Source organism: Malus domestica, chromosome 13 (assembly GCF_042453785.1).
Source record: "Malus domestica chromosome 13, GDT2T_hap1".
Classification (NCBI taxonomy): Eukaryota; Viridiplantae; Streptophyta; class Magnoliopsida; order Rosales; family Rosaceae; genus Malus; species Malus domestica.
The window spans coordinates 20,730,045-20,744,516 of NC_091673.1; the positions used below are offsets into that span (position 1 = coordinate 20,730,045).

A 14,472-nucleotide genomic window follows, 5' to 3' on the forward strand; every position below is an offset into this window, starting at 1 on the left:
GCAATTGAAGCCAGCCAACCAGCCCGAAAAGCTAGGCCCAGCTGTCAACAACCTAAATGTTAGCTTACATAAACTAGCCATTGGATTTAAAATAAAATAAAAAATTATTATATTTTTTTAAGACGAAATTTTTTTTAAAAATTAAAAATTCTAATTTTTCCTATAAATATTTAAACCATTTCTATATCATTTCTCACATCCTTTTCACCCTTCTATACTATCTTACCTCATTTTATTTCAATTCTTCACATTCTTTACACTCCTATTCGAAATTTTTTTTAAGCAAAACAAACATAACGTTCCGAAAATTTATTAAGATTACATAAAGATAAGAAATATGGAGTTACTCAAACAATAAAATTAAAGAACAAACTTAAAATAATAAATCATTGAAGGGACTAAAAAATAACCCCATTCGGTTGGAGATGATATATAAATACGGTATGTCAATGTTCATTAAAAAATAATTTCTTGCAGGGCTATAATCGGAAGCTAAATATAGCCATTTCGGTTGGAGATGACCTAATCGACCGGACTTGCATTAGAGAGGAGCCAAGAACTTGTAGGCTGCAATAATGAAAACTAAAGCTCAAGATTGAACACCGTATTTGAGTGGTATAGAAGCAAAAAGTAGTTTGATTAGCGATCAGGCATGCCTTACAACAGAAAAAGTGTGAAAAAACAATAAAATCAAGGATCATAACTTGCGAAGATCAATCCCGGCCTTCTTGGCAACAACATCAATCCCATTCTTCTCTATGGTCTTCAATGCTTTGGTTGACAAGCGGAGTTTGAGAAAGCGCTTCCCAGCTTCCCACCAAACCCTCTTGTACTGCAGGTTCACAAACTGCAACTTCTTGGTCTTGTGGGCTGAGAAGGAGATCTTGTTTGCCCTGTTTGCTTTCTTCCCAGTGAAATGACAAATTCTACCTGCAACGGTCGATCAAATCATAAGGTAAATCAATTTTCAACATTCTAACGAAGATTAGTAAATTAATGAACGACCAATTGGCCGCGAGAGTTGAGAACAAATGCAACTACAAGGCGGATGCTATATCTTAAACCCCCAACAGGCCAAAGAAACACCGAAACTCTAAAAACTGCTAACGAACTAAGACATTCCTTTGAACTCTGGGAAACAGAAGCCTAGGGGGCAGACAAAAAACGACGCTATGCTAAAGCTCAGTTAAACCAGCTCCGACGAAATCTTCAAAAATCCATCTATTCCTCTCCATCTAAACCACCCAAAACAAAGCAAGGATCATACTACTCTTTTCAAACAATCTGATAACCAAATTGCCAATCAAGACTGTCGACATCGAAATTTTCGTGTTTACAAAGACAACCCATTTACATTTTTTTCGGATTAAAAAAATGGAAAGCATAGTCAATTATTCTAGCATCAGACTATCTGGTGACCAAAATCACTGTGTTTCCCTACTACCATGTAAATCAAATGCATTTGTACCCATATATTCCCACTCCTAAAAAACTAACGAAATGAGTAGACGTGTGTTAGGCCAGTTGGTTCGAGCAGCACGCCCACCCCCCTCACCCAAGTTTGAATCCAACTCCCCACAAATTACAGTAGTTTAGAATATCGTTGTGTCAAATAAAGAAAAACAACGAAATGAAACAATTAGCTGAGCTTCATTTCTAAAAAAAAAAAAATGAACAAATAGTATTATCTACGCTAAGGGATAAGGAAGTAAACTAAGCCTCATAATGGACACGCAACAATATAGTTAATGTGGTTCAAATTCGTCTTTGCAAGAAATGAAACGTAAAACCTCTCACTTGAGCAATACCACATAGAAATGGCACATCAAAATTTTCATCATGCAGAACAATTCTCCCATTCTTGTCCAAATATGAGAAACTAAATATTAAGTTTCCATAAATGCACTTAAATTACATAATTGACAAAAATTAAAACTGATTAACCGTAAAATATAAAATACCAATATATTAAACTGCGAAAGAATACATGGGATGGGAGATAGAAGGCGAGAGAAATTACGGGCAACGATGGGCTGAAGGCCGGGAAGGGAAGGAGTGGAGATACTTGGCAGCTGAGACGACATGTCGTAGGAGATTCTGACGCCGATCAGCTGACTGGTAACGAACCGACGTCGGAAACTGCCTCCGCCTTGAAGGGCTGCAGGAACCGCTTGGAAGCGTCGGCCCTGTGGAAGCATGGAGTTCGGGTGGTGCCGAAGAACACGGTGGCTGTTGCCGATGCTGCTGCCATTGCTGCTCTGCTCAATGAAGAGCTCTGGGTGCTCGTTATCTGTATTTTCTGAAAGCGGAGTTTGCAGTGGATTGAAGCCTCTGGTTTTGGAGGGCCATAACCTCAAGTCTCAAACCTGTATATTATTCCCAACTTTTGTAGCCATTGAATTCAAAATTTATAGAGTAATGTAATTAGAGAGTGGCATTTTTGAAATTTACATGCTATTATTATTTCTGAGTACATTCGATATATTTTTACTCTAAACTAATTTACAGGGAATTGGAAGCAAAAAAAATTTTATATATATATATATATATATATATATATATTTTAAGAAAATCGGAGGGTTTGAACATGGAACATACTGGGTTAAAGAGGATTCTTAATCACCAAAACAATTCACCACTTGTTATATTTTTACTCCCTACTTTAAGTAAAGAAAAGGGAGCAAGCCAAACTAATAAATGTAATTTTTCTTTCATATGACGTTTTACTGAGTGATCTGAAAAATCAACTATTAGCTTCTAAATCTTTGCAAACATTATATCTTGCATAAAATCCGTACAACTGAGTGGGACATAGCATTGTAGTGGGATCCAATAAAATGAGAACAAAAGTTACAAACAATAATTATCTATAATTAAAATAAAATTTAAAAAGAAGCAGATGACATTTTACCCCAATAATGAAAAGTAATATGTGTATGCACCCTGGTATGAGTTCGATTTTCACTGATTTCCTCTCCCTAATAGCTAACTGTCTAACCTTCTAACTATATCGCTCGAGTATAAAATTAAAAAATTAAAAAATAAAAACCAACATTCTCCTTCCCTTTAATCATGACAATTGCGGTGAAGTAAACAATCTTCAAATTGGGGATGTTAACTTGTAAGGGTAAAACGGGTATTAGAGCAACTACAATAGAAAAATGCAAATTTGAGATATAAAAACAGTATTTACATCTCATTCTACACTTGAGGAAAATGAAGCAATGGTTCCTCATTCGTCAACCCCGTTAGAGCTTACAAGTGTCGTTACGAGAGTCTAATCCATCCATTTTGCAGGTTTGTTTATTTTTATGAGGGTAAAAGTAAAATAGAGTTGAGGGAACAAAAATAGAATATTCAAGATGGGTTTAGAAAAAAGAAAACTAGACAGAAGACAGCCGTCTCAAGTACGTAGCTGGATAGAATGAAAGACGAGACAAGCATGCATGTACAGAGGTTGTGTTCGTCGAATTCTTTCTACTTGTTTTACTTATTACTTGGATTGTTTTCCGCATCGGTACGAGTCCGTTCAACAAAAACACAAAATATGAAAAAGAGAATCATAATCCTAGTCCCGCAGAAGACACAACGCAGTTGCTGCCGCCACCACAACCACCTCGTCAGCAGCCACAAGGGTAGTTTCCCTAAGAAAATCACCTCCGCTTTGAATTCGACCTAGGCATTGCAGCACAAAAATTTCTAACCTGCAACAAGAAAACAGCCCCAACCAGATTTTGTCACCAAAATCTCCCCACCAGAATTCGACCAAGGCATTACGAAATGAGCATTGTCACGAGCAACCAAATACGCTCAATTTGGAAACTGAGCCTTGTAATGATCAAGTGAAACATACTCCACAGTCACAATACGATCCTCAAAAGCCCGTCCATGTAAACAATGTGCTGCCTTTAAAGAGGCTTCTGCTCTAACAAACTCCACAAAAACACACCCGGGCTCAAATCTTCTTGCAAGATCATAATCCTGGTCCTTCCCATGATCCTTTTCATTAATTTCACTCTTTCGAATAGCATCTGATTCTGTTCCAGCACTGCCCTCCTTTCCAGCAAAAGTTTCTTCTCTCAATACCAACTTCCTTTAGAGTTGAATCCTCTTTAGCCATTGATTTGCTTTCCAAGCTTACGTCCTCTATTTTAATATCAGTAACCAAATCATCACAGCATTCCGAAGCATCTTTCATACCGTTCAGCTGGTTCGGGTGTTCCCCAAGAACATTGTTAGGTAGGTTGTCGCTTCCTTCAGCTTTCATATTATCATCTGATTGACCCATTTGACATGATTTTTCCTCTCTAAAACCATCTGCAGGCTTATCATAATAGAACCGGTTGTCTTCTGTGACTTCCTCTTCTTTTACTTGTTTGGCATTGTTTGGAATCTCCACTCCACTAGTTTCCCTGGTCTCATTTGCAATATGTTCTTCTTTAGCGTCTATTTTTGCTCCAGTTTCTTCGGACTCTAAGCTCTTCTGGTAGCCTCCAGATTTCGCATCATTAACAGCTTCAGATGTCCCTGGGGTGATGATGTGATTGTTGCGATACTTGACAACCTTTGCAGATTTAATAGTACCAAACCTGCATGATTTAAGGGCTTTAACACTTACTCAGATAAAGTTTAAAAAGAACATGAACAAAAAATGAATGCGAAATTTCTCGGGGACCTGGCACACTCTAATCGCACATCTTCCAGAACTTCTTCCATTTCTGGTTCTGAGAGCAGTGAGAAGTGCTCAAGATTGAACTAATTCACATCGAGGAACAATTAGGAAAATGATAAAAAAAATTGATCCCAATTTATTATACTAACAAACTCAAATATCCCACAAAAATTGTCAGATAAAAAACAATTCATCAAATAGTTCTTACTACAAGATACCCATTGTGTATTGTTTAGTTTTTCTATTCACCGTATGATTTTAAAATTTGTCTTGGTGACGAGAAAGTAAAAGACAAAGTCAGTTACTATAAGAAAAAAGAATTGAAACATAAAATCAAGCACAACCGCCATACCACATTTCTAAGCTTTAGGACCTGCGATGGTTGTTGGAGAAGTGGCTTTGCATATTCTGGTATCTCATATGATGTATTTCCACAATTTTCCTAGCATAAGTTTAATTCTTCCATCAGTAAACATGTCCAAGTAAAATAACAAAAACGGATAATGAACATCGTCTGAAAAGGAAGAGGGTGAAATTTGTACCAAGGATGATGCACCATGAATTGCTTGAACTGCAGTTAGCACTCTCCCTCCCAATTTCATACCGTTCAGACCCGCACATGCTTTGAGAGTAACTGATTGGTCTACATACTGACACAGCATCCAGATCTCATTAGCAAAAAGAAGGGGGCAATGGCAAACAACCAAACAACTAAAAGATACAACACTAGAGAGTTCAAAATCAACAATGGCAAACAACAACAAAAAGGCATGCGTCTTTTCCAAATAAATGTACTAGTACAACATGGTAATCAAACTACAAACAGATAAAATTGATGCTTACAAAAAACTTAGTACATATGTTTATAAAGAATATGCTTCAAAATATACTTCAAACAAAAATTAACTTGAGCCTTCAATATGCTCTATTACCTCCACAAAAGCACACGGTTCATTAAGTTTCTCGTTGACTTCAAAGTGGTATGCCTTCAAAGGTCCAAAGACACTAATTATCTCCAAAAGCTGGAAAAGCAGCATTAATGGCCAAGTCACTAAGTAGGTCAATGAACATAGGAACTGAAAGATGGGATCAAATTTGTTGGGAAAAGAGAACTATATGAATAATTAACATCATTTCATATTACCATTGTTGATGAAAGAGCATTTGAAATTCCACCAATGAAAATCTGCATAAATAAGCAGAGAACATGAAAGAAGTTCCAGGTATCAACAAAAGAAACAACATATCACAGCATTGAACATGTGGTACAGAATCAAAGAAGAAGAAAACATTTGAAAATTCAAAAAATCTGAAGCATGGCTATATTAGTAGAAGGTAGAACCTAGATGCTAGACATCACATGAAAAAGGGTTACGACCTCCCAGAAATAAAAAAAAATTCATGCAATAAGATAGATGACAGCACGCATAGATTTAGTCACAAATAAAAAAGTAGCATGTTGGTACACACTAAAGAGACTTCACAAATCACTAAAACACAAATGTTCTCTTGATGCATAGGAGCTAGACAAATGATTTATGCATTAAGGTATAAAGAGTAAGACTTAGGTACAACTCCTTATGTCAGGTTCCATAGGTTACGTTAAAAAGGTATAATTTGATGATCAGATTCAAGATTACAATTCATTACACTCTTGTACAATAGATGTGTACTATCACAAAAGTTCATTAAATTTTAACATCATAATGAATGTCACAACTTGCAAAACAAGTAAACTTTTCTTAATAAACTTTTTTTTTTTAAGACATTGGTCATGACCATCACAGTTGATGCTGAATGGATCCTAATGAACTTCAACTGTATATTTCACATTATGAAACCCTTGACAGGGAGAGTGAGTCACAGTTAACTGGTTCATTGTTTATTCTTTTGATAAAATTAATCTGTTGTTTATTGCACACAAACCTTTTGACCTTTTAATGTGCTACCCATCTGTATGATATTTCTAGTACAAATATTATCTGACTCAGGATACCTTGTTGGGGGAATCCTTCACAACATCACTCATTGTCTCAACCGCGGCCATTGATTTCTCTGGATCACCAGTCTGCATGAAAATAGCAACTGTCTGAAAACCTGCTCCATGGATAGTAAGCACAACATACCTCAGAATTTGCAAAGCAGTAGTAGAAAGTACTTCAGCCAAATAAAGTTTAAGCTTATAGCAAAGAAGAGTATAACCATATTGTAGGAACTAAAACTAAAAATTTAACGAAACCAGGGCTTCTGATTTCACTTATGTTATCCAGAAGAAAACATGCATAAATACGATTCATTGTAATTAATTTGTTGGTCATATTTATATTTAATCAGATTGAATCTACCAAACTCCATAAAAGATCCTTTATGACAATCTCAATTTCAAATTTGAAAAATTGGTAAGGTAAACAAAAATCAATATGGTCTTTTATCAATGACATTAATTCGCATCCCGAGTAGGAAACCATGTAATTGACATATTAGGTATTATTTTCATCCCGTGCTAATGGTTCCATCAAAAATCTAATTAATTTATCATTCATTGAGTAGAGATATATAAGGTTCAAATTTGATAAGAGTATAGAGTCAATCCAATGAGATCATCCATTATTCCAAGAATACCAATAAGCATTTACAGATAGAAAAATGTCAGGTTAGTCATTTAAATGGAAGATAATTTCAATAAATTGTTAAGTTGAAAAAAAAATAAAAATACATAATAGACTATAGTGCATCCATGATAAGCTAATAAGCTAGCCTGTAGGAAAAATGAATAATGAATACAAGTCTACAAGAGAAAACATTTGGCCAGATGGTTTGTTCCCATGAAGGTGTGCAACAAGACAAAAGGCAAGACTGATAAGGATGAATGAGTTTATTCGGCAAAGGACAGACATATGAAAATCACCAGAGGACTTGAATTGATCTGTAACTGTAATAGTCTAATAGTCTAATAGTCTAATAGTCTAACACTGCTACTATCTATCTCTGCCCCACTCCCTGACGTCATAATTGGGCATCTCTGGACTGGCTGGAAAAACTGGATGGCTACCATCTATTTGTCTAGAGCTCAAAATGGCAGTACTTATAATTATACTAATTAAACAATTAAGCACAGAATCATCCAGTGACAACAGCTAGACTCCTCAAAGCATGTTCCTTTTTTTCAATTATGTGTGGTGATGCTAAATACAATACTCAATGGACAACCGAAATTTCAGTAAAGTTTCAAAAACACTATAAAATAAGCCTATTACAACATGCTTATCGTGAAAAGGATGAAAGCTTATCCAGGCTCAAGGAGCAGATAATACCACTGGGAATGAGAGAAGGTATCCTAAAAGACAATATTAAATGCAATTTTTATGTTGAACATTAAATCAAGCCAACATTGTGGTCCATATCATTAATATTACTGCTTAAAATCCTAGATCAGTGACCCAAGTCCAAATCAAGAGAAGAAGCTGCAAGCACATCAAACTTGTCACTACACCTGGAAATCTTCTTATTTAGGAGTCAGCTTCATCACCATCCTGAATGTGAATTACGACACACCCAACATAAACATCCTATTTAAGAGATTACAACATGACAGTCAGAAAAATTCTGGTGTAACAGGACAAAATAAATAATTCCATGTACAACAGAAAGCTTGTGAAGCTACAGAAACGTATCCCAATGTTATATTTAACAAGCAATCTTGATTCTGCTTCCAAGGTGAAATAAATAACAAGGCACCTGTGAAAACTAAAAATGCCACCAACTAAAATTTCACAGCAAATAACCAAACCCTAGTCTTAAGGATATGTCTCTATGACCAGCTCCATCTACAAAAGGTGCAATGACCAGGAAGTCAGGAACTCAAGAATAGGATAGATTCAATCCAATTCGGCTCGGCATTTTCTTGCATTTCATATGTCCATCCCTTCCATTTCATAAAGAAAAGAAGCGATGGAAGTATGAATAAAAAAAAAAACAAATAGCCAAAGAGCAAACAAAATAGCCACTTTGTTAGATTATGTAATTTGAAAAGCTATTTGTATTGAATGATTTCGTAGTAGTCACCCCTAAGACATATATGAAATAATAGAAAATAACAAGAAATAATATGTCAAGGATTCCACAGAGAAAATAACTGAAATACATTGTCAACATATAACAGAGAAAAATAAGTGGTTAAACAGCTAAAATAAGAACAAAAAATTCAAGTAGCATAACTGCATAGATCGTATATCAAAAGAATAAGATCAAACAACTAAAAAGCAACATAAACCAGTATAAAGTAACAATGGGATAAAAAAATAAATAAATAAAATAAAAAAGGTAAGATGAGAGGAAAAAGTTATTTAATCATTCTTACAGCCACTTCAACAAAGTCTTTAGGGCGCCTTATTTTGAGAATAGAACCAGAGATGTCGGTGCCATCAAAAGATAGAGCAGCTATAGCGTCTTCCGGTGTAAGAAACTCCACAACAGCTTGACCTTTGTCTTTGGTAATCTGCAGTTAAAATAGTTAAGGCAGGCCTCATCCCTAAGTCATAATTGCTGTATCACAGGGATAAACATTCAAAATTTACTACGCTTACCGCACAACTAATGCATGGGCGTGTTCCTGGGATATGATTGACACCGGAAGACAACAAAACATTATTAAGAGATTCCACTAAAGTATTCTCAGAGGTTGTAGACGGAACATTGTCTACATAAAGCCTCCTCATAGGCCGAGTAGCTTGTGTTAGTTGGACCGAGTCAACAGAAGCATTCTTCTTAGTCAATAAAGAATTAGGATGAACCCCAGATATAGATTTCCTAGTAGCCGAAGCAACAGCAACAGCAATGGCCATCTCATGTACATTTGAAGACATGTTACAGTTTGATGAATTAAAAATAGAAGCAATCGAACCAGATAATACCTTGTCAGTTGCCGTAGGGGGATGATCCCACTTGGCACTTTTCTTTTCAGGCGAACGGTCAGGTGGGGATGGAGTCTTAAGAGCAGACTCGGTTCTTCTCTTCCTCGGTGAATAACCACCAAGCCTTTTCACCGGCCCACCATGTCGGCGATGGTGGCTATTGGAGCCATTATTAGATATTCTACTCCTGTCAATATCAGAATCCTGTGTTCCAGGCCTGTCTTTGAGTGAATGTGAAGATATCTCGCTGCGGATCCTCAAATTATGAGATGTATAATTGTGTGCCCTTGGTGAGGGAGACCTAAATCTATGTGTATCCTCACGGTCTCTACTCCTTGACCGTTCCCTTTTTAGCCTTGAATTTTCGAAATTGGATTTTGATGATTTTTTCCTCTCCTTTCTCTCTGAGGTTTCTAACAGATGATGTTTCCCTGAATCATGCTTCTTTGAAGCATTTCTGTCTCTAATTTTTTCATCATATTTATTTTGGTATTTTCTCTTGGCTTCTCTTTCAGATCTTCCTCTGTTTTGGCTCATGTGTCTCTCCTTTCCTGTCAAATCCCTTGAATGCTTCTTTACAGATTCTTTTTGGAAGTTATCTGAGCGCTCGTCAATTTTTCTCCTACCATGTATTTGTTTTTCAGTTGTGCCTCCTTTAGCTTCAGTTCTTCTATCCTTGCTCGGTTTATCCTTCAAGCTTTCTGGCTCATGCCCTCCCCTAACTTTCCCTTTGGAAAAACCGTCTTCCGTTTTAGAACTCTTGGAATTATATATTTCTTTCTTTCTGGAATATGCCTTCACTGGATCCTCCGAGGCAGGCTTTTTATCAACAGGGGGCAAATCTTTATGGTGTCTGTGATCCTTTTCAGACTCAAAACTCGCAAAAGAATTTTTAACCATAGATTCCCTTGGTACATTACCTACATCTACGACTTCCTTTACAACACTATCACATAACTTCTTGTTATTCCTCCTAAGCATAATCTCTTCAAAGCTGAAAGGCCTTGTTCTAGCAGCGCTTTCTTCATCATGGTTAGGCAGGGCAATCTGGCTAGTTTTTCTGTTAATTTCTTGTAGCTGACTAGACGTGCTCATCTGTCCCAATGCAAGTGCAGTTAAACAATAATTGCTGAGGTTCTAATAGAGCATAGAAACAGTTTAAACCAGTGCGCAAAGAGGTTAGTAGCAGCCTTGTTTTCTATTGACAAGTCAAAGTGAAAATCGCTGCACCAAGAAAAAAATGCACGTGATATTAGTCAAAGACCCATGTGGATCAACAAATTTTAGCCCCACTCACTACATTCCAGAACATAATGATAAAATAGTTTCGAACAATTCATGGATACCAAGAAGACTGTAAAAGGAAAAGAAACTATAAAATCATGAAAACTAGTGAAGCAGATCTGCATATTTGTTTTATACATGCTACATGATTGTGTGTCTGTATCATGTAACAAATTTCTTAACTATATGCATGATAATAAGGACAATTTTCACTCCAAAATGTACACCATTCATGCAATGCAATCAAAGTTAAAAAAAAAGGCCATTGGAAACTACCCGTGTCTTTCTGTGTGGTACAGTAATACGCATTTGTAATAGCACATTAACGTCTTTTAGAAAACCAAAACCGATCCAAAGTTGATGAATTGTCTAGTGCATGCATGTGACATTCACTGCTAATGTATGCATCCATAAGTCTTTTACACTCCTAAGCTGTCGCACTTTTGATACATTATGATTCGTTTCCTACATTACCACACCAAACCTACCTAAATTATGAGTTTCATTCAAAAATACAACATTAAGATATGGAAAAGCGAAAAAGGTTAAAAGTATACAATTATTTATTCATGAATATATAAGTTACAAAATATGGGTAAGAACATTAATGATTTGTCTCTTTTGAACATTATGTACTATACTTCATCAAAATTAAAATGGCACCCAAGAATCAAGTAATTCAGCCAATTCTTTGGATTAAACACAGCATTCCCACTTTCACTTTCATTATCTTTTCTCTGTTTTCTCAGCAACCAAAGGCAACAAAAGCCCAGTTAAACCCCAACTCCAAGTTGCAGAAAAGCATTACCTCAACTTCTTAAGAAACGAATAAAGAAGCTACTTAGATAAGAAACGGTTATCTTTGCAGAAAAGCAGAAGAAAAGGTTGTACCTTTGGGCCGGAGATCCGGCGGCGAAGTAGGCCGAGAGAGGTGACGTTTCCGAAGGCTTAGCGGCGGCAAGAGGCGGAAGTGGTAGTGGGGTGTGGAAGAGAGTGCAAAGGCATTTATGAATTGGTGGAGAGGGAGTTCCGGAGTTTGGGGGAATTGGGAAATTGCGAAAACGGGAAAACCTAATTGAGAAAGCAGAGAGGTGGTGGTTTGTTTATCCGCACACAAGGAATAGGGGTGTGCATTTCAGTCTACCGACTAACCCACCCGATTTGGGTTGGGTTGATATGGGTTGGGTTGGGGGTAGGGTAGGGTAGGGTAGGGTTGGGTTGGGTTGGGTTGTAAACCTAAAAAAATTTATTTCTATTAAGTTACTCAGTTAATAGGTGGATTGTGTTAAGTTGAAGTATTATTATTTTGATTAAAATTTATCCACTCGAATGACAATAGTTTTTAAACATACATGTATGATATATATTAAATAAATTTATACATGAAATTTAGTAACTTTTAAATGTACTTGTTTGTAATTTAATGCTTGATTTGAATGGTGAAATTTATGTATTAGTAACATGTACTGATATGACAACACCAAACATGATTTAGGCCTAATTTGACGTATAATTATATGCTCTCATACTTACATTAAGAATAAGAAAGAAACCGACCAAGCCCAACTCATGGAATCTGCCCAACCCAACTCGCCTAAGAATGACTTTGGATGGGTTGGGTTGCCGATTTTCTTAGGTGAAAAGAGTTTGAACAGTTCCAATCCAAGCTTATTGGATAGGCCAACAAATTAAAGTCTAAACCGACCAACCCACCCGCACCATCCCTACAAAGAAGAAAGTTGTGCTTCTGCGAGGAGTTTGGTTTGCCCTTTTGCCCGCACTTGTATTATGACACTTTCATCCATCCCTCTATTTCTTTGACACTTAATTGGTTTATGTAAATCGTCAATACTTTACATAATTTATACCAAATGGAGAATTTTTTCTGTTTGAAACCGGACTAGAGCCAATGAAAGATAGGGTGTGACTAGAGAGTGTTGTAGGTGTGGGCTTAAAAATCAGGAGATGCCGTAGGTGTGAATTTTTGTTTCTTGGCTGGTCGTCAATTGTTATGCTATTATTATTATTTTTATATAATTACAAATTTACAAGGAATATTATTACATTAAGCTAGATTTGAACTTTGAATGTAATATGTCGAAAAAAAAGGCTAGCTATTAGTGTAAAACACCACTTTTGCGTTGTCGCATAAGTAGAGTAGTAGAATGATAAGATCACGTAAATGTACTTCGTATTAAAATAAAAAATTATTATTGGCACTTCAAAAATCTCATTTTACACTCCAAATTTTCTACAATTAGAAAGAAAAATACACGTGTGAGAAGTTGTTTGGGCCCAAAATATTGGTTTGGGCCGAGTTTAGAATTGTTCTCAACCCGAAAGCGTTGCTCAGGGGCTGGCCATGTCCTATCAGGAAGGGGTAGTTGAATCCTAATACAAAAAGGAGTCTCGGCAGGATGAGGATGCAGAAGCTTGGGAATGAATGTGGCCTGATAAGGGGTTGAGTTCAAAGTCCTAATAGGAGTAGGACTGGCCGAGATAAGATTGGATCGGGGTACGGAGTCCTAATCCGAGTGTAGTTTTGATTCGATCAGAAGCAGGTTTGCTACTATAAATAGAGGGAGGAGTGCATCATTCAAGCCCCCTCCAATTTAACACACAAATTGCCCTTCGCAAACTCTCTCAACAACCTTGAGATTTTTATTTTCTTTTTCCGCCAACACATCTTCAGTTTGGATAAACAGCATTGTGAAGGCAACCAGTGATACCTTTAGTTTGGATAAACAGCACTATTGCCGTATAACTAGCCGACCGCGGAACACCTTCAATTTGGATAAACAGCACTGCGTCGAGGTTGACTAGTTATCTATCCAAGTCTCGGTCGAGAAAGACTTTCGAGTCTTTATTAGCAAAGGTCATCTCATTAGCCCTTTTGGCGAGGTGAGGTGTTACAGTTTACCAGCGCTCAACACATTGAATGCCGAGCTATTTTATGATTGGATACTCACAAGTACATTTTAGAGTTCGGCACGCCAACGGCCGAACTACATTCACCATCAAGACATTTATCTCTTTCGAGTATTTGTGTCCGTATAGTCTAGTACCGATTCGGCGTAGTTACATTCTCACAACTAATATAACTAAGACCGAACCCGGCACCGACAATCCGTGAACTTCGCAGAACTAGTAGCCTTGTCTTCAGGCTGTAGAACCCAAAGGTTGAGAGTGTTCCTTCCTCGGCCGCACATTGGCCCCTTTGTTAAGTTACACACTTCCGCTTTTTGGAATGACAAATGGTGTTAGTATTCACAACTTTAAGGGATGTTTTAGCAAATTATTTTAGAAAGTGACCAAATTGTTACATACCTAAACCAGACAATTGCAAAATGTGGTTGCCTTTAGGTTGGAGAATTGCGAGTGTACCGTAGATATGAAGACACTATGAGAAATCATGTTTCTTGTTTTCTTGTTGGACAAAGCATATAGAAACAATCTGGCTCAAATTTATGGTGGAGTGGAGTCACCCTCAATGTCTCCAAAACATGGCAATATGGAGGCACTCCCTTACGGTTGGGATCCTCTCCGGATTATCTTTGTGAGGATTCTAGGGATCTTCATATCCTATCCGTTCATCGTACATCG

The 14,472-nt window shown here is 36.8% G+C and overlaps 2 protein-coding genes across 5 annotated transcripts; both read right to left on the reverse strand.

Annotated features, from left to right (window-relative positions):
- Positions 1-595: 595 nt before the first annotated feature.
- LOC103430870 (large ribosomal subunit protein bL28c-like) lies at positions 596-3,774 on the reverse strand. The gene is made up of 4 exons (XM_017331084.3): positions 3,705-3,774; positions 3,050-3,148; positions 2,021-2,359; positions 596-930 (listed from the first exon to the last, which is right to left on the reverse strand). Exons 1-4 carry the CDS (start codon positions 3,772-3,774, stop codon positions 698-700), a joined length of 741 nt encoding a protein of 246 aa, XP_017186573.3. The 3' UTR covers positions 596-697.
- Positions 3,398-12,017, reverse strand: LOC103430867 (uncharacterized). Of its 4 annotated transcripts, none has more exons than XM_008369006.4 (10): positions 11,761-12,017; positions 9,586-10,809; positions 9,033-9,170; positions 6,669-6,740; positions 5,817-5,858; positions 5,605-5,694; positions 5,215-5,322; positions 5,025-5,114; positions 4,676-4,755; positions 3,398-4,589 (listed from the first exon to the last, which is right to left on the reverse strand). In XM_008369006.4, the coding sequence occupies exons 2-10, from the start codon at positions 10,678-10,680 to the stop codon at positions 4,013-4,015; spliced, it is 2,292 nt and encodes a 763-aa protein (XP_008367228.3). In that variant the 5' UTR covers positions 10,681-10,809; positions 11,761-12,017; the 3' UTR covers positions 3,398-4,012. The 4 variants fall into 4 exon arrangements, with proteins under 4 accessions (XP_008367228.3, XP_008367226.3, XP_070667611.1 ...); XM_008369004.4 differs by having other exon boundaries at positions 9,259-10,809; XM_070811510.1 differs by having other exon boundaries at positions 9,586-10,680; positions 11,761-11,962.
- Between the last annotated feature and the right edge of the window lie 2,455 nt (positions 12,018-14,472).

What these genes read in the sequence shown, in the direction of transcription:
- LOC103430870 (XM_017331084.3), bottom strand. Translation starts at nt 3,774, where the DNA reads ATGCCTTGGTCGAATTCTGGTGGGGAGATTTTGGTGACAAAATCTGGT. An exon ending in TAAAGGGAAGGAGAATGTTG is followed by an intron (nt 2,360 to 3,049) that starts GTTTTTATTTTT and finishes TACAGGTTTGAG; the next exon opens with ACTTGAGGTTATGGCCCTCC. An exon ending in CCTTCAGCCCATCGTTGCCC is followed by an intron (nt 931 to 2,020) that starts GTAATTTCTCTC and finishes CGACCGTTGCAG; the next exon opens with GTAGAATTTGTCATTTCACT.
- LOC103430867 (XM_008369004.4), bottom strand. Translation starts at nt 10,680, where the DNA reads ATGAGCACGTCTAGTCAGCTACAAGAAATTAACAGAAAAACTAGCCAG. An exon ending in TGAAGGATTCCCCCAACAAG is followed by an intron (nt 5,859 to 6,668) that starts GTATCCTGAGTC and finishes TTATTTATGCAG; the next exon opens with ATTTTCATTGGTGGAATTTC. An exon ending in AACCGTGTGCTTTTGTGGAG is followed by an intron (nt 5,323 to 5,604) that starts GTAATAGAGCAT and finishes ATGCTGTGTCAG; the next exon opens with TATGTAGACCAATCAGTTAC.